At 36.6% G+C, this 26,345-nt stretch overlaps 1 protein-coding gene across 1 annotated transcript in view; it reads right to left on the reverse strand.

Moving 5' to 3' along the window:
- TRPM3 (transient receptor potential cation channel subfamily M member 3) overlaps positions 1 to 26,345 on the reverse strand; it is a 286,208-nt gene that overhangs the window by 125,141 nt on the left and 134,722 nt on the right. Inside the window, exons 2-6 of the mRNA XM_056325516.1 lie at positions 23,032 to 23,111; positions 22,156 to 22,360; positions 13,634 to 13,847; positions 9,904 to 10,028; positions 828 to 999 (exon numbers count right to left, since the gene is read on the reverse strand). Of these exons, the coding sequence (XP_056181491.1) occupies positions 828 to 999; positions 9,904 to 10,028; positions 13,634 to 13,847; positions 22,156 to 22,360; positions 23,032 to 23,111 (796 nt within the window). The remainder of the gene's footprint in view (positions 1 to 827; positions 1,000 to 9,903; positions 10,029 to 13,633; positions 13,848 to 22,155; positions 22,361 to 23,031; positions 23,112 to 26,345) is intronic.

Consider the following 26,345-nt stretch of genomic DNA (forward strand, 5'->3'; position numbering starts at 1 on the left):
AACATTTGTACACTACAGAAATAACAATACTAATATTGTGATATCACCTTTTATTCTATCCAAACAGAAGTGCTTACTTCAGTGACTATTTACTTTTCATGTTATGTAGGAAAGAGGTACACGATTATAACAGAAAAGAAAATTTATAACTTTGAGAGAAAAACTGGGGCGTCAGTGTGATCACGATGTAGAATGTATCATCATGATTGTAAAAGACGAGGTGAAAGGACCATCTAGCCTCATATTCTGCCTCCGGCTGTGCCTAATGACAGCTGACCAGGAAAAACTAGTAAACACAGCGCAAACACGTAGTAAGACTTCTATTCTCTCTACCTCTAAATATCAATGGCTCTGGGACTGCTTGAGTGCATACAGGATTTTGTATACCTCTATATACCTCTGTCATCTCTCTTCCAGCCTGCAAAGTCCTTATGATAAAAAGCTCTCCCTTATTTCTGTCATCCTTTTCTCTACCTTTACTAATTCCACTGTATTCTTTACAAAACAAAGGGGAACAGAACTGTTACAGTTTTAAGGAGATGGGGGTACCAAAGACCAAGTTGAACCTGAAGAGCCTTGACAAATATTGTTTGAAATTGATCAGAAAAAAATTCAGTTGTACCCTCTGTGCTGTACCCTTACACACAGTACTCTAAAATCAAATTTTGTTATCTTTGCTGACCATTATTGTCTTTTATTAGTTCATGCTCACCATTTTAGACAGCAGAACTACTCCCCAGAATATACGGACCTTATTGCCTATTTCAATTTACAGTGTCTTTGATATAATTGCAATTATAAAACAATACAAGCAAAAGGTTACTCACTTGTATTTATCTTCTGAAGTGAAATGTGCTTTTCCAGCTGTCTACGAAGTTTCACCTCTGCTCCATATTTACCAGTAGTGCCATTGTCAGCCAAAATAAAATGAGAATGCATACTGTTGAGCACTGTCAACTTACTCATGGGATTGGACATCGTCTGGTATGGTCGGACCACCTGAATTTTTGAGACAGAGGAAAAACAAAGTCTTAAAGACAGAAGACCTCTGAACTAAATCAATTATAAGATAACAGCTGACAAGATGATACAAAAGAAAAATACAAAATCAAAATGAATTGAAGTATTGCACTCAAACACTGTTGTCCTCTATAAATAAAGTAGAAAATAACCTGAGCACTTAAACCAGTGTGGCCACTTCTTGTAAACACTGACCTTTTAGACACTGACACTGCTTAAAGGGTTTTGCATGTAATGTGTTTCAATAGCATCAATGACCACTGTCTCAGTGTTAAGTTCAGCTAATGGTCAGTCCTCCAAAGATCTGTGTGACTACACACACGCCACAGACCCTGTCCGCTGCTATCTTTCAATAGCATTGCTATTAATATCTCATCTGATCAAAATCTTTGATCTTTCCTTCACAAACCCCATAGAGCACCATGTCCCCTGTCCTAGCTCATTCAGAGCCACGTGCACAGGAGTTCCTCTGCAGATATGCCAATACAGGTGAGTTCCACTCTTGAAGAGGTGTGTACCAGCTCCAGTTTAATGGAAAAAAACTATTGCCCCACTCTTAGCATAGTATAAAAGCAGATATTTGTGTTCACAACAGCTTTAGAAAGTTTCCATTCAATGAAGAGTTTGCTACACTTCCTTTGATTTGTTTTCATGAGAAGAAACCCTTCTGCAGACAGAGAAAGTTGTTGCAGAACTATCTCACCCAGAGCCTCTAGACAGACCAAATAATAGCACTGGCCACATTTGGCTATCAGCTACTTTGGTCCGTCTTCAGCCACATAAGTAAGACTGTACTGATGTGGCAAAAGAACTGGTGATGTGTCAAGGGATTCTGGCTGATCATTCAAAGAGATGTGCTAGAAGTATTTTTCCCTGCATTATTCAAATATGTCTTGTCATTTTGGAAACACAAAACTCCTGAAAATTTGTAAAATGACATCCTAGCTGAAGAAATACTGAAGTGACTTGCTACAAAATTCAGCTGAGCTGTGCTTCAGCTGCAAGTAATTTTTTTCACATCTCTGGTGGTAATTTTACAAATCTAACAAAATCTGGTGCTTTTTAATGCACAGAAGTATAGAAGCAAGTTTTGACAAAAATGCTTGCAGACAGAAATATATTAACTTAATAATTTCTTCCTAACCTTCTTTCCATTTTTGTTATTCTAAAGAGCTCTCTAATTGAGGCATAATTCTTTATAAATCATATGCATCAGTAATTATTAGGCCAGAGATATCTTTCCCTATTATTTCCACTTGTGAATGCTTGCAGCACTTTGGTTAACTCTTGGATGGCAACGGGAAACCCACAGACTCATTTTGCTGTTATAAACTGCCACACAGAGGGTACTCTGTAAGCCTTTTGTTCATCCTGCAAAAGGGAGTTAATAGGTCTGAGACAACCAAGATGGCAGCTTGCCAACAGCAAGGCAGTGCACTCCACTGTGAGAACAGGTGATAGCTTTGGCTCAAGTTTCTTTTATACTGTTTCCTTTGGTGCCCCATTCATAAACCATTTATTCTACAGGCTCATATAGCTTAAAAAGTATCAATAGACTGCTGGGATGTGTTTGTTGACTAGCTTCTACAGACGCAGAAACAATGAGTCCCACGCTAGTCAGAAAGAAAAAGAAGTTTCTTTCTCACACGCCTAAGAATCAAAAAAAATCAGACTAAAACCGTTACAGATGTTTTAAACTGCCTGCCCACCTCTCAATATATAGAGTGCACCTGCCAGCCAGATCCAGTAGAAGAGGAATGACTTGAGTTGCCTGTTCATTGTATGATTACAAATTGCTGCGCATGCATTTCTTCTAGCAGCTTGTGGTTTGTCCCTGTGAGCCACAGCTTAAAACTTTCTCATGGTGACAGCTTGATCTGCAGTTCTAATGAGCTGCCACACCAAAGGCTCAGCACATTGACAGCAATGCTGCTGCAGGGCAGATTAGAAGACTGCACTTTGGTTCTGTGTCTGCTGTTTAGCTACAAGGTGAATCTTATTATTAATCAATTTTGTGGATGTAAAAATGAGAATACAATTATGTTCAATTGAACTGTTCACAGCATACACAGTTCAACAGCTGAAATACTTTTTTTAAATAACAAATAATAAACCCACACTGTCAGAGTCTTTTCCTGATTAAAGTACAAAGAAAATCTTGAGGAAGGCAAGAAAATCCTAGGCTTTGAGGCTGTTTTCTTGAGGCGAATTGCTTTTCCATAACACTCAGCAGATTTTCATTTTCTCACTCTTGCAGTTCCCATTCCTTTGTTCTTTTCAATCCCTTACATTTTACAAGGAAGTTAAAAGGTCGGGAAAACTTTGACTTTAATGTCTTTTCATCCTCCTTCTGCATTGAGAAGACAGAATAATGTCCCCTGGCATCTTCCTCTGCAGAGCTGAAAGGAAGCATTTATGCTTAAGACAACCCCTCTAAATATAGGTTAATGAACGTGACAGCAGCCACACTGTGAAGCAGTACTTGCGCCGTATGGGCTGAGGGCACTCTGTCAGTAGCTGAGGAGCTGGACTAACCTCAGCAGTTGCATTTGCACCCTGAGATGGGAGCAAGCTTGAATTAAAAGCACTGCTACACTCTGTTTACATTCCCCATGGGCATGTGACACTCAACATAGGGACAGCACTTGAAAAATCTCTCAGGGTAACTCACCATGGACAATGAGCATGCATGTGTCATGGGATCCAATGCACGAATCTAAGCAGTCTAGGTGAAGGCAAAGAATTTACAATAAACTTAATGCGTTCACAGTAGTGGCAGAGAAAGAAAGAGATGCGTGCTTTGCTTCTCAAAAAAGTAGTAGCTGTTGTTCAAATTAAGCCTTCTCTTCAGCCTCACTGTCCTGGGGTACACCAGGGAATAGAGTAGATCCTGGTTTAATTTAGAGGATCCTGCAAGCATCATGGTCCAAATCCTCTGGATATGCCACAAAAATGTCAGTCCCCAGCTTCTCCCCAGGCATGCTTCCCACCTTGTAGTTTGCAATGAGAGCGCTGATTCTTTTTTCCTTACACCTTTCCTTCAAGCGATTATTTCCTGATCAAGCCTGCAAGGGGTCTCTGATACTTTGACACTGGATAAAAGTTAAACAAACTTGTGACCTATTTGTGGTTATTCATGTTTATTTCCCCAACAAGTCGATTTATTCTCAAAGAATAACATCTTTCTGGAAGGATAATTGCAAAATATCTACCAAAACCATGTCAAAATTGGTAACAAATCCAAAACCAATAAAGTAATCTACACTTATTAATTAGTTGCCGCAGATTTGTAACTTCTATTGTTATTCTGAAACCTGCAGACAATAATTAAAGCAAAGCATTATCTGACTGAAATTGTGAAAACAAAGAAGTATGAGAGACAGAAGGAAGCAGTCTCATCCTATAAGCTGATGTTGTTATTCAGATTACTATGAAAGAACGAAAAGGAAACGTGTAGCCCATCTTCACAGTCTGATGTATGTGTTGCCTGGTACACATACACAGAGCAGGTAATACAAATGCTGGTGTTTCTGTCAAGACTCACCGGAACGAGGTTAAAAGATAGCAGTTTACAGTTGTGAGTTCTGGCTACATACCTACCAAGCTTGACAGCTATATGATTTTTTTTTATATATATAAATGCCAATTCTTGAATGCACACTTTTTCTGGTTTGGATAACCTTTGGTAATCTCAGGGAGGTAGGCAGTATTCTGAAAATGAATGGGACTTGGTACTAGAAGAGTGGAGTCCTTTATAATGAAGCATATAGTGATGGGATCAGGGAGATGGGAGTGGCAGGACCTGGTGTGTTGATGAAAATAAGCCTTGCTCAGTTAGTTCAGCTGTAATATAAACAATTCCAGTTCTTTAAGCTTTAAGCTTTCCTCATTGATTATGTTTTCTGTACCTCCTGTTTGCTCTTATTTACTTGACTTATAAATAGACATTGGCCTTACCTGTGGCCAATGCCATAAATCAGTCCTGTTACTAGATTCCAGCATAATACTAATTTTTCTGAAACAGCATAGAGATGTGATGTAATTGAGTTGTTAACTATTAATAACCACCTGGTGACCCACTACAACATGGAAGGACTTCACTTTTCCAGGAGAAGTTTAGTCCATTATTGCCCACGGATTTTGAGAAGTTCATGCTAGCACTTGCTCCATGACAGGCTGATTCCAACTTCTCTGTTGTGATCCTGCCCTCCAAAGTGCACACAACCTTCAAGCTTTTGTTTCCTCCCTATTCCAACATCCAAACTGATACTGAAAAAAGCTGAGGATGTAACTGAGCAAGTAGGGCAATACTGCAGAGTTCTGCTGCGAGTACCATTTGAGCATCCCAGAAAAAACTTTGCTAATGACATGTTCTCACCTCAAGTTACAGTTATAAAATTCAGCAAATGCACTAATATAAAAAATGGTTACTCTGAAACTGCAGTCTCTAATAGATCAGAAGCATTATCATCTAGAAACAGACTGAGAAATCCAGGGTTTATTTTTCAACAAAATAAATATCTAAAGATGTTTGGATTTAATTTATATTTAGTCCAATATAAATACAGATTTTATATAAAAATGGAAAATATTTGCTCCTTATTTATATGATTTTATCTGTATAGGAGAGTAGATTTCAAGTAGCAGTAAACATACTCATTGCTTGGGTTTTACTATATTTATTTTTCCTGAATATTCTGAGTAGTACAAAAGAACAGGCTTCTGCTGTTAGTGAAATCTGTAAAGAACATTGGCAATGACTGTGCTTCCAGCATTTATGTTCTAGGAAGTAAAAAATATAACTTATTCTGGAACAGAGAGCATGAAAGGGGTTGATAAGTGTGTGTGTGTGTATATAAAAAAAATATAACATATATATCTAACATAATATAATAGATATTATATTATACATTAAAGTATATACAATATGTTATATATAAAATACTGTATAGTAAATATATATTATATATTATATAATATATATATAAAATAAATAATAATAAATAAATTTGCTGTGAGAAAGTAGTTTTTTTCTCACACTTTGCTTTTATGTAGCACTTTTATCTGTTTATGCACAAATCTACAAAGTAGGCTTATATTTTGGGTTGTGCATTCTGCTGAACATTCTAAATGATAAAAGAAATCATTCTAAATGATAAAAGCTGACCCTTATTTCTTCTTTTTCATTGGCTAAAGCCTTTGTTAAAAATAACAAGTATTTCACTTTTGCCAAAATTTCTGCTGAGCTTCAGTTTTGCCATATTCCAGTTGTTGAGTGTAACCAACAGGTCAATGAAGCAATACAGGGAGGGAAACACACTATAATCCAAGGCTATAAGAGTAGTCTAAGGGAGACAAATAAAATGGAAGAAATTTGAAGGGAATTTAGGAACTTCTTACGGCAACTTGCTGCATTCATGTATGTAAGGATTTTTACAGCATGTCATGGGTTTTGCAGTGATTCAGCATAGCAGCACAGAGCTGAATTTTAGTTTCAACTTGTTCAGTAAGAAAAAGGTTGGATTTTCCCCCCTCGAAACTTTAATTACTAACAAATGTATTCTATTAAGTTACTAGGTTATGTACTACAGCATCTTGACTGACCAATGACATATCACAGTATGCTGGAAATGTCCTTCTCACTAAGTTGCACAATAAAAGTGTATTTTGATTTAAGTCTCAAATACTGGGTTCTTTGGGCTACAAATGAAATTTATTTGAATGATTTCATTGAGCAAAAGGAAAATACTAAAATCATGTCCACTTCGTAATCTAGGCACTGTTACTACTGAGGTGACTAAGAATTAAACCCAAATGAGGACTGAACAGTCTCTGAAAGGAAAGACATGCACGCTATGAAGACTCACAAAGTGCACTCCTTTAAAAGGAAGAATGGCTCTCTATGTAGGAAGTACTTTATAGTTGAAGTTTTCTACAAGACTGAGCAAGCCACCCTACATCCTCAGTTCTGTAAGAAAATTGGAAGTAAGGCAACTAACTAACTTTCCCTTGTGTGCTTTGATTTTAAATTAGAATCTAGGTGTGTTAAGATGGGCACTATTTTCTGCTATATTACTTTTACAGTACTGGAGTAAGACAAGTCTCTTTAGGGAGCTTTAATCATCACAATATAATGAATAGCAAACGACAGTAATATTTTGCTTAACTTGGCCAGTCCTCTTTATGGCTCTGAGGAAATCCTTCGGGATTGCCAAGAGCTGACTGATCTGGATCGATTGGTAAATGTAATAAAACTCCTTAGCTGTGACTTTAAGATCCATAGAAGCCAGGCAAGGGCTGGATCACTAACACAGGCGCAGGTCTGCAGAGCATGCTGGACTTGCCACAAGGCACAGGAGGCAGGAGGCAACATGCACTGGGGCACGTGCAGTGGCATTAACTCTCCCCCCTGCCCACCACTCCCCAAATCCCATGACTAAGAAAATTTTCTATCTATGTGATGCTGGAAGGGTATGTTTTGACAGCTCTTCAGTTCTGATCATAATTTAACTAGACGTCGTGTATATAGGTATAAAGCCACATTGATGCTGAAGTTCAACAGGCCTTTTACTATTGGTTGACTTTTTCCACCTCCTGCATAATCTTTTGTAGCCTTTGTTTCTTGTTTAATGTTGATTTACATGCTTACGGTGCTATTTACAGTTCCTGTTTTTGGTTCATTTCACACCATTCACATCTAATGAGCCAGTACCCTTTGATTTTCAAAAAGCTTTCAAAAAGCTTCCTCACCAAATGCTTCTAAAGAAACTGCACACATTGGATAACAGGGAAAGTCCTTTGAGGCACTAGTAACTGAGGAAAGCTAAGGGTAGGGAAGACAGTAAGAAGGAAAAGTTAATTTTTGCAAAGACTGAGTGTTACTAAGAAGACTTAGTGACACAAGTAGCCTGCCTTAAGCTGGGTCATGTTCTGTTCAACCCAGTTGTAAGGGATTTGGGGTTAAGAAGACTGTGAAAATCTGACAGATATTTCAGTGGACTATGAAGAGTTAAAGGAAGTCTTCCTAAAGCAGCCTGACTAGGCAATAAAATGGAAGATGAAATTAAATATTGGTAAGTATAAAGTAATATCATTACATGTGCATTAGAGATGAACAAAACCAGAAGTGCTTCAGCATTGTATCATGCCATTGATAAATCATTTTATGAAAATATTAGTGGCCAGGAAGTTTGGAGGGGCAATTTCAATTCTGCCTATCACAAAGTACATTTTGGAACTATTTTTGTCCTTTAGTGATGACCCTGCAATTGTAATGCTATTGGTATATTTGTGGGTCCATTAATGGAAGACTTTACCCAAATTTGTTTTCTTTACTGGTTTTTAAACTTCTGTCGCTTTCTGTCTGATTATCAGACTATTAACCTTTTTTTGGATTACCAGAAAGCTTTTTTTTTTTGAAAAAAATTAGTATACAACTTCTTGGTTCCCTGCTAAATTGGAAGGCTATTTAGAGGAAAACGCCTCTTAAAGAAATCAGAAATCAGAAATCAGAGGTGGCTGTTCCAGTTGGCTGGAAGAGCTGGGAAAACAACTTGTTTCTTCATGTCTTTCTATGGTGACTAGCTGAGAACAAAGGTAGTTAGCTTTCCAACAGGTGGAAATAACTAATGGAGGAATACCAATGTCCTCAAATTCACAACTAATTTGATGTCCTTTCTTGCCTTCTTTCATCTTTCAATGCTTCCATAATTCCATTAATAGTCTGTAATGACTGATCATTTGAAATTGATGTTTAAATTACACTTTAACACGTTGCATCTTGCCTTTGTGATTAGCTATTTCTGCTTGTCACCTTTTGCACTGCATCTCAGAAGAGTTCATTAGTGAGTCACAATACTGATTAAGAGTCCCGTCCTGCTTGTTTGTATATATTAGTAACCCTATTATACAAGCGCTAGTGGTATTAAGAGTACAAACTCCCCTGCTAACACAATTCCTCCTAATGGCTATACTTTAATAATGAATTGCAATGAATTCCAGCTAGATCAGTTTCTTCATACTGATTGTAATTCCTTCTGACCTAACTGATACTTGAATTTTCTTCCCCTCCCCAACTTGCTAAGGGGTGAACATACAGAGATGAATGGTTTAGAGTAATGTAGTCAAGAAAAACGTTTATTATTCAGAATGGAGACTATCTTTTCTCAACTCAAAGTTAGCCACTGTTTCTCAGGCAGATTGCTTGGGAATGAATCAGAGGTGAGTTAAGAAAAACAAAGGTCTCAGAGAAGTTTCAGGTAACATATGAGCAGTGTAAGTAAATTATTCACATATTTAAAATCAGGGAATTAATCTTTCTGAGTAACAGTATAGGTTTAAAAGACAAGAATGATGTGAAAGAATACAAGAAACACTGACTTTGCTCTTCAGAAGGTGACTGAAGTAATGATTCTTTGAGGTCTGATCTCATGTCCAATACACCTGTAAGACTCTGCACAAGCGCAGCAATAAAAATGTATAGGATAGAATATACTATAAGAGGGACGGTCTGAAATTCTGAATTTAACCAGTGCATCATAGGATTGTTTCAAAATAAATAAGATTGAAGCTTTGCAATCCTTGTTTTCTTAGGCACTTTTCAGGGTTCATAGTGTTCTAAGGATGAAAAGAATATATTTTCAAAAATAGCATCTAATGAAATATCTTTATGATTTATTTTTAAAGAATATACAGTGCAGGGATTTTTATTATTGCTTTGTCAAAACTGCTATCAACCATAATGGAAAATCTGTGCATAGATTGATTTTTTTGCTGCAGACATTAATTCTATGAGGAATTGTTAAGTGAAAGATGGAGAGAAAAGGAAAATTAACTGGAAGATTTATATATATTGGAGGTGATCTGTATCCATATAGGGCTTACATCTTTGCCAATCAGGTCCTCTTGATTTTCCACAATCCCCCAGGGGGCTATACCAATGGTGCAGATCTTCCCCCGAGATTTTGAAGCATGATCTTTCAGCGCATCTCCAACATGCCGAATGACTCCTGGGAAAGAATACGCATAAAATAGAAATTCAAACTATGTCCTTTTTGTTCATTATTGAATGGATTTAGTACAGAATTCTTTTTGAGGGAACATCTATGCATATACTTACAATTCAGTAAAGCTACGAATATATTCCTGTTGATTCTTATTACAGTAATACTGTAAGTCCATTTTATCTAATCTAAAACATGTTAAATGAAGTTGCAAGAAAAAAATTACACAGCTCTATAAATAAGAAAGGAAATATTGTCAGCTGACTGCAACTTGTTTAACTGCACTTGTGTTCACAAATGTGTGCGTGCAAGCATTTGTATCCTTCCCAAGGACAGAAAGCAGCACAGGAATTAAACACCTCCCCCAAACCCCTAAAAAGTGTAACTTGTACACAAAAGTTTCAATCTGTCTGAATAAAGGATGGAAATGGAAAATGTCATTATACCACTCTGTGGTGAGCTATTCTACCATTCCTTCCAAACAAACTGAGTCACCTGAGATAGCTTCCAGTAGGTACTAGAACCCGCCCTGGGGATCAGTGAGAAAACAGAAAGTAGTACAGAGACAGTGACTGCTCCCCAGCTTGTTTCCAGCCGGTTGCTGATAACGCTCCTGGCAAGCTTTAAGCCAGCTTTGTTAGTGTTTCAGGGGAATGTTTGTGCGGAGGGCAAGTGCCTTATCCTCCTTCCTTTTCATACAATGATTTTTTTACCTGTGCACCAATAACTATTTTTATGATGCGGCTGCACTATAGCAGACCTGTGGATTTGCTGCAGACATTATCTGTTACTCAGTTTCTGTGTTTGCTTCTTGCTCAGGTTCCACAATTTCAAGATGACTGGTTTGGAATTACAGGTCACATAATGGATGAGATTTTAGCTGTAGTTTTTCTACACTGTAAATAAACCATGTAAGAAAAAAAACCCCAACCTAACAAGTCCTCTACATCCTGGAATCTAATTTCCTTCCTGTGGTGGAAAAGGATAAAAACCCTGTACCTGCATGTCCTGGTTTCAGCTGAGATAGAGTTAATTTTCTTCTTAGTAGCTAGGACGATGCTGTGTTTTGGACTCAGTATGGTTATAGTGCTGCTAACACACTGATGTTTTAGTTGTTGCTAAGTAGTGTTCATTCTAAATCAAGGACTCTTCCTTCAAGTCTCCCATGCGCTGCCCATGAGCAGGGGCACAAGAAGCCAGGCAGGAGCAGAGCCAGGACAGCTGACCTCAACTAACCACAGGGATATTCCGTACCACAGAGCTCCTGCTCAGTGTATCAGCTGTGGGGAGTTGGCTGGGAGCTGCAGATCACTGCCCAGGGACTGGCTGGGCATCGGTCAGGCGTGGTGAGCAACTGTATTGTGAATCACTTGGGGGTTTTCCTTTGTGTTTTATTCCTCTCTCCCTCTCTCTCCTTGCTATTATAATTGTAATAATAGTAATAATAACAACAATGATAATGATGATAATGATAAACAGTTTTGTTTTATTTTATTTCAATTATTAAATTGTTCTTATCTCAACCCACGAGTTTTACCTTTTTGCTGATTCTCCTGCCCATCCCACTGCAGGGGGGGTGGAGTGAACAAGCAGCTGTGTGGTACTTGGTTGCCAGCTTGGGTTAAACCATGACACTGCAATCAACTATGAATGAAGCTACGATCCAGTAACCCAAAGGATTCAAAGCAGAAAAACTGTCCAGGCTGCAAAAATTTCTGCTATTTAGAATAATCAACTTTTGGTATAACGTGAATATTCAGAACAACTTGTCTAAGTCATTTAAGAGTCATGGTTATAGCCAAGTATGCATCATCCCTGTCACCTCACTGACTCTTAGTCCAACAGCAGTATTTCAGGTTTTTTCAATTATACTTTTCCTTATGATAAATCTGATTTAAAAATTCATCAACAGAACACACTGTACTCAGAAATTCCCAATTTGTACAATTTCACATAGAGATAAAACACTTAATTTTCATCTACACAGTCTGAAAACCTAGCCCTGGCATAATCAACTGCTTTGCTCCAGAAATCAAAACCAGCAATGAGATGTAACTGATAATGAAGAACTGCTTCTGGAATTATAAGTTTTTAAAATAACACACAACAACTTGAACTTCACTGTTTTGTCTAGGTAATTTTTTTATTACAGCAAAAATAATATAATTTCAACAATAAGAAGTTGACTTTCTTTGTTTATTTGTATTGTTTTGGCATTTGCAGCTATGATGATAGTATAAAGCAGCTGTGCATTTGCCAAATGGCGATGTTAATAGTCAGTCCTTGTTTACAAAGTTTCTGTAGTTTGATTTCTACAGTTTCTGTTGTAATCCACTGCAATGTGTGTACAATATCTAAGTTTTCTAATGTGATATTAACTTTCAATTTGTATCTGTCTTCATCATCATCACTACAGGAGTATCTGGCAACTAACATTCTCACCACAGTGTACAGGTCGATATTTAACCTGATTTTCTTCCTTGTTCTGCAGAGATGTAGGGGATATTACATACATGTGAGTCTGTTTATCTGTATAACACTCTGGAAGCTACGCCTCTTCTTTGCTATTTGTATTACTGCTGTGATAAAACTAAATATTGATTTAAATTTGATGTGCTCTGGAAACGAAAAGGCCCAAGACTCCTATTAAGCATTCATATTCAAATATGTAGGAGCCGATCCACAATGCACTAAAATTAATGCATGATAGAGTGATTACAGTGTTTTCCATAGACAGTAAGAGGATACACTCTGTGGGATCACTAAAGTAATAAATGCTAGCTTTGTTACTGCAGAAAATGAAAACTACGTAAGAACTTACAAGTACGTGTCCTAGCTCAAAACTTCTTGCATGTATTTCTAGCAGAACTCTTCAGCTTTCCTCTGCAACTCTTCTCCTTTCTGCCTCCTTCAAGGAGGGTAACTGGGAAGACATTGCCCAACCTTTTTTATCTGGAGAACTATGTTTTGCAGCTTATTCTCAAAACCTACGTGTGGTCACTCAGTGGAGCTGGGTAAGCTGTTACCTTGGGTCATTAGGACACCCGTATGGTATGTTAATGATGTTCTTAACTTAGAATAGAAATGGCAATGTTACCACTCTTGCTGCAGGGGTAATAGAAAAAAATTAGGTCAAGCTGTCTATAAGAAAGGAAAAAGTGGTACTTATTTACAATAAAGTTTTCCATCACATCCACAAAACAGACCTTTTCCCCTTTCATACTACAGATCACCTTATAAGATAAAATAGAGGTCTTTGGATGAAAATTTTTTCCATTTTATGTAAAGAGAGTTTGACTTCTTCAGTTTCTGGTTAGTAGTCTCTCCCTGTAGCTTACTGTTATTCTAAAGACTTCACTGCAATATACTAATATAACTGCTAAGCAGGAGGCTTTACTTTCAGCTCTCCAGTGTGCTTTTCATGCCTTAGCAAACCTTTTATTCCCTGGTATCTGCCAGGCTGGTATGAACTTGGCATTTGCTTGTTTGCATATCGTACAGCCAACACAAATTAAAACATGGAATGGCTTCTTAATCTCACCAGTCCTAATTTTTTTCTGTCATGAAATCTCCTAGATGTCACTGTGCTTTCATTTCAATGTTGCTGTTACCTGTGTTTACTCCTCCAGTGAATATCCATGCTCCAGTTGTCATAGCAGCCTTAATGAGGCCTTTTCCAAAGACTTGCTTGAGTTTTGGCTGAAGTTCGAAATTCTGAAGGCCCCCGTGCACAGAGATGAGAAGTTTGGGGAGCTCAAGCTGCCACTCTTTGGTCATCAGATGCAGAAGAAGGTCAGGCTTTGTGTCAAAAGACACACGTACATACTGCAGAAATAAGGGCAGGAGTAAAGCAAAAAAGATTGGTTATACTCACTGGTTCCTAACACATACGATCTATGCCAAACAGAACACTGAAAAAAGGCAACCTTTATGACAAAAGCACTAATTGATAACGATGATTTTTCAAAACTTAAGTAACTGGGAAACTAGAAATAATGAAACATTTGCAATTTAAGAAATTGAGTCATTAATTATTTCAATATGCTTAGCAATGCTTGAAAGATAAATGTCTTCAATTTATGGATATAAAAACTGGAGCAGAAATTTAAATGGCCTGCAAAATTGACCTAGGTAGTCAGTCACAACTATGCATTCATTTGTACCTTATTTTCAAATTAACAATATCAAACTCTCAAATGGTAGGAAGTAAAAGGAACAAGCTCAGTTGTTCAAGCACACAAGTTTAAACTGAACAAGACTAATAAGCAGGTACCTTTCAGGTGAATGAATGCTAATTGATGGGTTACAGACTACTTTGTATCGATCATGAATTTACCTAACAGGACACAGGACCCTAAAAGTGCTTTAAAGCACATTTACAAACTTTCAGTTCTTGGCTCTTCTCTGTTACACCTGCAGCATTTCGCGGCAAGGGAGATCATACCCATCTGTGTGTGCTCAAGGATAACTGTCTTCAAAATTTATACAGCACTACCATGTTATACACATAACTATCTCTTCCTGACAAGCCTTTCTGTCTGGGCTCTTTTTCCTACTCCTGTTGTTGATATATGAAAGGTTTCACAAAGCCCATGGTAGGGCAGATGATACTTTTCTGAATTCCAGTTGCACAGCAGAAATGGGATGTATCAGGAGAAAATTTGTTCTGTAGCTGGTAAGATCTGGAAGGACCCGCTTAATTGAATAAAATGGATTATACAAAGCCATTCATCTATCTTACTGAACTGATGCATACTGAGTTACTTCAGCAATCATTCCCTTGACGGGCTGCCAGTACAGCTATCAGGTCTATAACACAGGCACCTTCGCTTTCAGCTGGAGGAATGCCTAGTTCTAACGTATTGCAACATGCCAGGTAGTATAATATCCACATATATTATATAATAATTTTGTTCTTTTTTAACATGTCTAATCAGTATTTCTTTCCAAAAGGTTGTTCTTTTTTTGTAAATCATATGACAGTAAAGTGGACTCCTTTCTAGTTTAATAATAAATAAGGACTTAACTTTTTCAAGAGTGGGTTGTTGCACAGTGAACAGCCATTCTTTATATTTCTAGATGCTGAAGCCTGTTTGGGCAAATAGTCACAGGGAAGCAAGGGGGGCACAGCCAAACTGAAAGCTGCGCAAGAACTTGGGAACACACATTCAACCCAGTGCATCAGTAATGTTCTCTGCAGGAGCCAGGCAAATTCGTAACAGCTAATGGACAAAACATACAATATTCATATCTGGCAAGAGCTTAATGTACCCTTGAGCTTATATATACATGAACTGCACCCACACAGCATCCCATTTCCTGTGTGGGAGTTAAAATCTTGCATGGCACCTGAACCTGCCAACCAGATGGTGAAACTAATAATTTTGTTTGGGATTCAAGGGCTGTCAAAGTTTTAACACAACAGAGGGGTTGTAAGGATACTGATCCTTACTCCCTTTGCTCCGCCCTTAGGGACAGCCGAGGTTGCAAAGGACAATGCCTTGTTAATACTGCATTAACAGACAGATGACATCCTTCAGCTGGGCCTACACGGAACTTCTGCTGGTCAGACTATGGAGGTTATGTTTTGGTATCACTGTACCTTACCTCTGTTTTTTGGTTAAGACAGATTTGGAGTTTTAAGGAGATAATTAAAGTGAATTTCTGTTAGTAATGCCCATAAAATTTGCTGAAAACAGAGGCCATGGCATCATCTGGGATGGTATTGGGATGAAGGCAAAAATGGCATCAGATGTGTATTAACTAATCAATCCAGCCAGTGAATGTTTTTTTTGATTCTTTAGGATTGTTTTATACCCTAGAATTTGTGACTTCACTATCTTAAGCCTATGTATTAATTGGCAAAAACCTCTTTCATTTTTTTTATCCACTAAGACCTCTGAATTTCAATAAATATAAATAAACATAGTGAATCACAATGTTAGGAGAAATATTTTCTTGCATTCATTTGAAATGTACACATCTTTTGCTGAAAACAACTGCTTGTTCTTTATACTGCAAACCCCTTCTATGCTTATGATAAGAGTTCATTTTACTTCATAAGAAGAAAATATAAGCAAAAATAAATCTCAAAGTTTTTTTCATGTAAATTACAATTTAAATCATCATGGATAAGCTTTACTGTTTTAAAGTTTATGAGAAGGGCAATGGTGTCAAGCATCATGATTTTTCTTCCATGCACAGATCTCAGGTTTTATGACTGATTCATGTTTGCTGTTACAGAGGCCATTTTCAGTTTGGTGTGCTTGGGATTACTCTTCTGCCATTACTTAACATGTTAACTAGTAAGTACAAGAGAATTCTTTTGTCATCACTTTCAAAGTACGCATTAAATTATGAATAAACACTTTTAAGGCCACTTTTGTCCATATTAAAGATTCATTTCTTTCAATCTTGTAGCAGAATATTCGGCCTTTTCAGTTTTTGTTTAGAATCTTAATGAGCATTTCTGCTGTTGCTGAATTCTTTTTCTATAGCTTCCAGAGGCAAATTTAAAATCTAAGTGTAAATCTAAGCTAAACCACTGCTTTGTTACTCTAAAATTCCATGTCTGGTGTATCTGTCAGCTGTATAAATGATCAGTTCTAATGGCAAATGATTTAATCCCTTCTTTATGGGAGTGGTGTATGGATAGAATGCCGGACTTCTGTTGTTATGTATCAGAAGAGCAGGGCAAGACAGGAAGCAAAAGTAGTTTCGAACCACAAAACCTATAGACTGACCTGACTGACATCAGCACAATGCCATGAAATGTTAAATTAAGTTCAAGTTGTCATGCCTATTTGATTCCTAAGCTAGCACAGAAGTAGTCAGCAAGGGTGCCATTTGATGACAACACTTGTTTCACTTTTTTTATCAAGTGGTTTCCTAAAAGGTAACTGCATCATCATCAGTCAAACAGCTAGACGCTTGCAAGTTAGACTCCAATGCCTTAGGGCAAAAGTCAAAGTTCCCGAGTGGTAAAATGACTACGGTGCTGCTCAAGCCCAGCTGTCTCATTAAAGTACATGGTGAATGATTGCAGAGAGTCTCAGTGAAAAAAATAGAAAGATCCATAATTGTTTTGTATTTCTTTAAAGAGAATCTCTTCAGAAAACATTTTGTGATCTGCAGTCTAATGTTGCTCCTTTGTCTCTCTTTGATGCATGCCGGTACTGGATGGCTATTTCACCCATGTTAAACAAGATTCTGCCACTGCAGACACTTCTTCGAGGTAAAGACTGATTCCCTCAAAGTGTGATCTTTATATAAAAAATAGGCCTGATATAATTCTCACTGAATCCAACAGAAAAACTCTCACTTAGACTGAAAATGGACTGGTTCTTTTTAAATTAATGTTCTTAACATTTTAAGGCATCATGCAAGTTCCACTAAATAGTGGAAGAACCTTCACTCATTTAAATGAGCTTTGGATAGCTGCTTTGTTGTTACTTCCTCTTTTTCTCCATGTAGGACGCCATCTTTTAAAGTCTGTAAATACTCTTTAAGTATTAATTTACTATAATAAAAACAATGTTTTCTGTCTTTTTCATGTTTTATGCAAGTTACAGGGTAACTTTTTTTTTTTTTCTCAAAAGCACTGATGGCTTTTCAGAGTCTTTTTACACAGTTTTGATAGAACTCAATATATCTTAAAAGCAGAAATATATCTTTTTATATGGCTGATTTCCAAACATCCTTAATAAAGTATAATTTTTTGAGGTTCTAAATATTATAAAGTCTTTCTAAGAAACTGTTTACGTACATTAGATTTCTACTGACATTCTTTCATGTATCTGTGCACCATAAGAAAGGTTAAGCTTTCAACACTGAAGTAAACTTCATTTCCCCTACAGCTGCAAATATCTGTTAACTTTTCATTGTGTATATTAAATGTATCATAGGAATGCATTCAGTTAGGAGGAATATATTTAACTCACTAAAGCTTTTTGAACAGCCATCTTCCACCTAACCTTGAAAAACCATGATCAAAGAAATTTCAGTTCTGTAAATAGCAGTCCTTTAAAAAAGTCTGATACAGAATCCAGGCACACCAATTAATAAGAACGTTACAGGGTTTTTTTGTGTGTGGAAAGGCACATAGTAAATTTTACAAATTGGGTTAGCAACATGCATCACAGCAAGATTGTCTTAACTGGTCCACTAATGACCAGATTCTATTCTGAAATTTTTCCAGAATATTGCTCATAATTGGAAAGGAATCACTCACACTAGTTTGATAATTGCTCTCGAAGTTAGGGTAATAAATTGCCACTATACAGCTAGATGAAATCATTCCTGTTATTTCTTAAACTCCTAAAGAGCCAACTGATATAAGCAGATCACATTTTGTCTTTTTTTAATCCACTGATTTACTGCAAAAGCTCTTAATAAAGTTTACATATGTCCATATCCCTCTCAGATCTTTCTACAGTTGTCAGAATTGAAAATCTGCCATAAAAACATGTAAATGTGAACAGCATTTCAACATTAATGGGTGGAGCCACTTGTAAAGAAAATACGTGATTGACAGAGATCTAAAAACTAGGGTTGTTGCAGGATCATCTGTGGTTACATGAACGCTGAAAGAAAGGTGTCTTTAGTAATTGATCTTGTTAACCAATGTTACCTATTTTCAGCTATACGCTTCTATATAATTCGCTGCACCCTCAGCTAGACACATTATGGATTTAAGTAGCTTAGTGCAGTCCCACTGAAGACACTTTTAACAACTAAAAGGTATTAGCAAAATTCATGCTGTTTGAAAATTTCCTATGTGGCTGTGGCAATGAAACTAATGGCATAGCCAGTTTTATTTGCGACATGTCAAACTGCACTGCCTTTTCTGTTTTGTTCCACACCCATGTGTTCTGCTACAATTTCAGCATAATTTTCACTTTCACAGCTGATGATGCCACTGTTAATTGTCTGGTGGCAACTGATACATTATTATGTCATTGCATTTGTAGCTTGCAAATATAGATGTAAGGTATAGATAGATTTACTATCAAAACCGCTTGTATATTATGACAATCCAATTCTGTTCCTTTCAATAGAGGAAATAATTATATGTCAGTCTTATACGCACTAATCTGTTCCATTAGTTAACTACCAGTTTCCCAGTTACAAATCTGAGGTTATGGTTTCTACCATACACCTAATTCCTTGTAGCCTGATTCAGAAAAATGTACCAATTTTACTGTTAGCATAGACCAAGATAACACTTCTGTGTTTCCCTTCTTAATAATTTTCATGTGTTGGCATCCATTTAATGAAATAAAGTAAGGAAGAGGTGTTGAATTTTATGCCAAATTCTCCTCCTGGGTCTTCCCTTAATGCTGGTCAGCTTGTTAAATCTTGCAGTTTTACAGGGTTATTCTATTATCCAATAGGCACAATATTAACTTACCACAATTGTCAGCAAAAATCAGCTTATATGCTATAGTGATATTTCATATCCAGTAGCTAGAAAATAACTAACTAGCATATTTGATCATGTTTTCTCCTTTTTCTCTCTCTCCTCCTGCTGCTGTTGATGTTCCAGCTTCTCTGCTTGTTGGGTTTGAATGTATACAGTCTGAACAAGAACGTTTCTAAAATTATTATACACCTGTTCCTTTTCTTATTTTTCAAGATAATTTAAATGCTCTTTTTCCCCCTCCTCTGCTGGCAAAACTGGTTGGTTGCTTTGACTGAGCAACCTCTTGGCTTTCACAGAAAGCTTTTGATTTGGTAAGTTTTATTTATTATGGGAAAGAATTTGTACCCAGTAAATTCAGAGACAGGAGTTTAATTCTTTCTATTAATAAACCCACAACAAATATTTAGGCAGCTCTTTGACTATAATCTACCCTAAAATAAGGTTTTGGGCTGGAAATATGACCATAGAACACCTTCATACTGTGTCCAGTGACAAACACACCGTAGCATAACAAAGCTTGTTATTTTGTTTCCATGAAAAAAAATGCAGAATTACTGGTTATGCAAACCTCCTTATTTGTGTTTTGGGTATAAGAAAGATGTTTTTCTCATTGGTGGCAACTAAGCAGAACATCTACTAAAGAGATAAACAGCATTTTTGCTATTAGCGGAATGACTTGATTTCTGGAGCTTTTACAGATTTGCTTAATTCATGAAGAATTTGGTTGTTCCCATGTTTTGAGTGGGGTTTAATGACTATGCCTAGATGGCAGATGCAGCTATCTTCCTGATTCTAGTACTGTCAAAATAAATCCAGAGTTCTTCCAGCAATAAATGTTTTGTCTGTATTCATCCCTAAGTTTTAACTTGTTACTTGGGTTTCTCATATTTTTAACCACCTTTTGTCTTCTTCTTTTATAAATTCTTCATGGTTTCATTCCTGACTGCACTCTGTGGTAAGATTTTTCTTTCCTTCATGTTAACTTCCAATTTAATCTCTACAGTTTCACTTCAAATATATTCCTTTGAACACATAGCATATACCCTGGAGCATCTCCTTTTATGGTACTGTGCCAGGGCACCAAAATCCCAACAAAGACCAGAAATCCTCTAGAGAAATTGCTATCAACAGCTTCTCTAAACCCTTCATCATTTCTTGGCTGCCCAAGACTACTTTTCTCTGAGCAGACGAGTTTATTGCTTTATAGCAATCTTCAAGGACATAACTCAAAAAGCTCTAGTGATTACTCTTTCTCAAAAAGACAGATTTAATGCAAAGTATCCATATGTGGTTAACAGCATGATGATTACTGTATCTCTGAAACCTTCTCAGTTTTGGTGGAAAGCATTCTGTTTTGTTCCCGCTCCTTGTGAGGATACCAAAAGCCTGGTTTGGTTCATATCACTGGGAAGTGTCATTTTACTCACACTCAAAAAATGTTATTTACGGAATTAAAGTCTCTGTCTAGCTAAGGCCTTGCAGATTCTTAGGTGATTGGTTATCAACTGAACATAAAGCACCCGTGATACCCTCAGAGAAATGACTTAACTTTCTATCTGTTTCCTGGTGCAACAGTATTTTCTGCTTTCTATCAAGCCATCCATCTGAGTGAACAGAACCATCCACTAAAGTAATCATTCCATCTCGAGCACCTACGTATCCACCTGAGGAAAATGTCTGGTTCTTGCTAGCATAGTACCTGAGCTCTTCATTGTCTCTAATCCATCCAGTATCACAACAGATCTGAGAGATATGTTGGGAAGAATTTAGCCACAGAAGATGGTACTGGGTTGCTGGGCAGGTTACTCTGCAGAGTACTCAGTGGTTCTGCTTCTGCCCAAAGCAGTGTCTTGACCGCAATGTCCTAGGTACACACTCATCTTTCATTTTGAAAGTCCAGGTTCTGCAGCTTAGGTAGAGCCAAAGAGATTCTTCTTTTCATGTAATGCCACATAGAAGAAATACATGCTTGTGTTAGTACGGGTGCTGTAAACATCTCTCCAACTTAGTGGAGCAATGCCTTCAGATTAATATACTTTGGTATCACTCCATAGCATTGTATTATGATTAAATGATTTGCTCAAGGAAATCTGTGGTAGAATAGGATCTCCCAGTTCATAGCTTAGACACTTACTGGACCTCTTATTTTGTTGAAAGACGAACCAGTAGGTCTAATTGGTCTATCCTCCAGTACTAGTCTGGAGGAATATTAAAAGAAATTTGTGGAAGGTATCTGTGGCAGAATAGCAATTTCCAAGTTCCTAGCTTAGACACTGGATCTCTTATTTCATTGAAAGATGAAACAGTAAGTCTAACTGATCTATCCTCCAATATATGTCTGGAGGAATATCAGAAGAAATTTGGTATATTTAAAATGTGTCAGCCTTGCAGACACAATCAGCAATGGGCAATCATAGTTGAAACCTCAAATTATTCAGAAAAGCAGGATGGCTGGCCATTGGAAGAAAATCAAGTCAGCAGCACATTAGCAGGTCTTCAATCTTCCTAAAGGTAGCCCCTCTTATGCTGCACTCCAGCTTTTACAGTTAATTCTGTTCACCAATTCTTTGGCATGTGATACATAAAAACATATGTTATGGTCTTACACTAAATAATACTTTAAAATGAAGTTAAGAAAGAATATTGTTTATTCTTTGTGAATGCCTTTTTTGAGCTAGCAGCATTATTTATCTAAAAGAAAAATGTGGTTACCATGGCTTTATTGGAGTGGCCTCCTCCTTGGAACTCAATGGTTCCAAAAGCGTCCGTCGGGCTGAGCTGTGTGTGCTTGCTGATGGACCACTTCTCCGACTGGATGTCATTGCGAGTAAGCCTGCTTTCATTTTTCTCATTCTGAATAATGGAGATGCTTGGAGTCAGTCCAACATGTTGACCTATTAGACGCCCACAGCAACACCTATGACATTAAACAAACAGAAAACTTGAGTCACGTGCATATAGACCGAAAGGGAAACCAACTCTCTTAAATAGCCAATAGATCTCAAAAAAAAAAAAAAATTTCAAATCTGCTGACCACTTCCCTGCTATCTGAAGCCTCTACTCGTGGAAGCAACATGGTACAGGTACAGACATTACCTTTTCTTTTAATGTTCTTGTTTACTTTGGACTCTCCTGTATTTCAATACAATCATGCTTTGTTCTAAATACGTCCAAAATGAAGTTAAAGAATATTTTCTACTGTCTTCAGATGACATCAGGGCAAATAATCAGCTTTTGCATGAACTAGTACATATTTTAAATTGGTAGTTCACCACAATTTTCTCTTTGTATTATATGTCATGCATCCAATCTAGGTAAATATTCAAGGTATTGAATATTGAACTAAGAAGATAAGGAAATTAAACAGAGATGCTGAGCCACTTTTGATTTATCTTTTTTTTGGATGATGAAAGTTTTGAAATGTAAACAAATAGTGCCCATAGGAATCCATCACTCCAGATGTAATTCAACAACCTTATGATCAAATAAATCTTTACAAACTATTTATATCTATACACATATGTATGCACACACATATATTTTCTTGTAATTTGCTTTCATTTTTTCATACAAGTAGCATGTAATTACCTATGGGGGTCTTTGGTGCTGGGTATGATATGAACACATTCTCTCTTGTAAAACGCTCTTTCTATCCATGATTTCTGTGCCTAAAAAAGAGAAAGGAAATGCCGTGAGCTCTGTTTGCTTATTAAACACGACTTAAAGTACAACTGAATAGGAACTTCAAACATAAAAGAAAACTTCACTGACTTTGCAGGAATGCAGTGCACATTTTGCGCAAAGCAAACATTTTCCATTAGAACTATGGTTCCCTTCTAGAGCTAAGCACCCAATACAAGCTCTTAAGATTGTTTTCATATTCAGTAGGCATATGACTTTGATGCTGTCATCTATATTCTCATAGCAGCAACCACTGAAGAATTAATCCAAATTGTAAAGCTTTCTGCACGACAGAAGAAAAACACACCTATTCATTAAAAGTACTTGAAAAAATCTATTTCCATTTAAGTGATACAATTAAGTCAGCTCTAATTAAAAAAAAACTAAAATAATCTCACAAAGTAGAAAATAAATGTCTTACAATAGAACTTACAACACTGTGATTCCAGAGCAGTTCTTTATACAAGTACCGAGAGCACTGTTTAGCATGGAACCAGAAAACACAGTTTCATACGTGGACAGCTTAATAAATATTTTTTTAAAAAAAAATCAGGAAGATAAGTTTCTGAAATAATGAAACAAGACACAAAAGACTTTGATACACTATGAGTCAGACAACCAGCTGGTGTAACCTCTAAAATGGGTTTTCATGTTTAAACCCAGAAATTTATGGTTTAAATAAATTTATTTATTTAAATAAATAAATAAACTTTTTATTTAGTGAACTTTTGAAAATTATTGTGAACTGTGGACATTTTTTGGAGTAAATGAATGTCACCAGTATAAACTATAAAGTACCATAGTAAGAATTTATAGGTACATTTGTTACTTATTACTCTCAGTACAGAGAAAGTTATTCTTTTGCCTTTTTCACAGAATATAATCCCTTACTGGATCTAGTGGTCACTCATGTTACATAACAATATTTTATCTTTGTTCTGCCTTAATTTTTATTTGAAAAATCTGCTATACTTCATATTTTGTAGGAATGGCATACATCCTAATCTGACTTTTACAGTCAGGAAAAAGAAAAATCTGTTAACAGCATTAAATAGAACTGTATTTGATTGTTCTTCTTTACTGTAGCAAACAGAATGTTAATATGTTATAGATGTGGGGCAAGGTTTGTTTCATGTTTAAGCAAAAGACAATTAAATAGAAATTCTGAAAAATCTGAAAAAGTTTTACTTTACATGGGAGAGAGTACCTTGAAGTTCTAATTTATTGTAATTTACTTATAATGCTTACAAGCTTATGATGCAGGCAATAATCATCATCATCATCATCACCACAACACTGTATATTATACAGTCAAATCATCTTAGAAGTGTAGCGCATCATTAATTTCTCAGTTTAGTAGTCTTTGCATGCAAAGAAAATCTTCTTATAAACTTTCTAGAACTGTCAAGACATCCAGAGTGAATTTTATGAACTTCATTTGACCCTCTTACTGCAGAACTTTTGAAGCTAAACTACACAGAAAAATTATGGTTTTCTTTTTGTTGAGTGCTGTACAGAAAGAAATGAAGTTGCCATTATTGTTCAGGTATTGCAATGCTAACATTTGAATGACATAGTTTACTATATGTGCCACACATTATTGAAATTTCTCCTCTTTGAGTGCCAAGAGTACACAAGCTTTCTATATTGCCTTAAGAAGATATACACTGATAAGAAGCTGCAGATTAATGAACCCCATTTGTTGTGTACATATGCATATTCTGTAACCTTTTGACAAAAAAAGAACACTTATAGAATAATGTCAGTTTTATCTTTATGCTTGTTTGTTTTAACACTAAATACATGCCTGCAATATCCTTTAGAAAACGTGAAAAGTTTTTGTAAGCCTAATTTTCTTCCTGGCATTCAAAATCAGCTTCTAGTGCAGAACTTACACAGCATATGACTATAATTCAAGTCGACAAGAGTCCCTAAAAATACCTTTATTAAATGTCATAAATTATGCATATTTTCCTGCAAACAATTTACCCTGGTGAATTTACTTACTATGTAGACCTAATGTATCTTTTCTAAAGATGACCACTAATTACAGAAAGGTGCCATAACAGGTACTTCACTGAAAACCTTTTTCCTTAGGTATACAAGCAGGCTTTAAAAAAACATTAAATGAACACTTAAAATGTTTTCCTACTCTTTTTCATACTGTCTTTTAAGTAGAAAAGAAACCCAGCTATGTTAAATATAGTAATAATTTGCATTTGAATTTTCGTTATACTTCTTTGATTGTAATATTGCAAAAATAATAGTCTGATTTAAAAAGTCTTTTATTCACATCAGGAAAAAAAGACTTTCCAGCTTTTAGATCTCAAACAATAGATTACCCTACCTGACAGAGTCATAATGCCAAAATACACGACTTAGTAATTTCATAATTCCTTGTCCTTCCAAACTAAAAAGAAAGCATCTGGTTTCACTGTCCCATGCCAGTTATCCTGCTGTGACAGAGATGGTTTGCAATGAAATACAAGGTTCAGTGATATAATAAATTATGTTACCTGCTGTAAAGTCTTCATAACAAAACTGGAATAACTTGAGGAAATCAACACATCAATAACAAAACAGTTTGCACTGAACTCTTATTTACAATGTGACTTAATAAAGTATGTAAAATACTTTTATTTTACAAAGTATTTTGAAGAATAGTATAGCAAGAACCTTACCTTCTCTTTCTCTTAGTTCATGAACACTCCTTCAGTGTTAATTTAGAAGACAGTTTAAAGTCCACAGTGAATTCCTAAAGTACATGCCATACTTACACTTTGCTTTAGTTTACTCACAGCTTAGATTTCTAGGTTTAGTCTCTTTATTAACTTAGCTGCAAAATCCCACCAAGAATCTTTTTTCTCCCTCTTCTTTACCTGAGCATCAAACTTGGTGGTTTAAGTCTGTCCTGGAGCAAACTCTGCTGTCCACGTTTCCCTGCTGCCGGTGATCACTAATAATACATCTGCGACCGCCCCCCCGAACAAGTTGCTCAGTCCGTCCACAACGCAGAGATGTGAGAGGGAGCGAAGCCCTTGCACCCATTAGCTGCTTGGAATGTGCTGCTGTAGGATTAGCCTCATTAAGGGTTTGGTGGACACTCACCCGCAGCCTCATAACACCGCTTGGTTTGAACGCCTAATATGACGCCAGAAGAAAAACAAATCCCCTGTGAGCATGGATTTAACTGGCGCAAGACTTGACAGGCCTTTTTTTCC

The sequence above is a fragment of the Falco biarmicus genome, chromosome Z (assembly GCF_023638135.1).
Source record: "Falco biarmicus isolate bFalBia1 chromosome Z, bFalBia1.pri, whole genome shotgun sequence".
NCBI classification, from domain to species: Eukaryota; Metazoa; Chordata; class Aves; order Falconiformes; family Falconidae; genus Falco; species Falco biarmicus.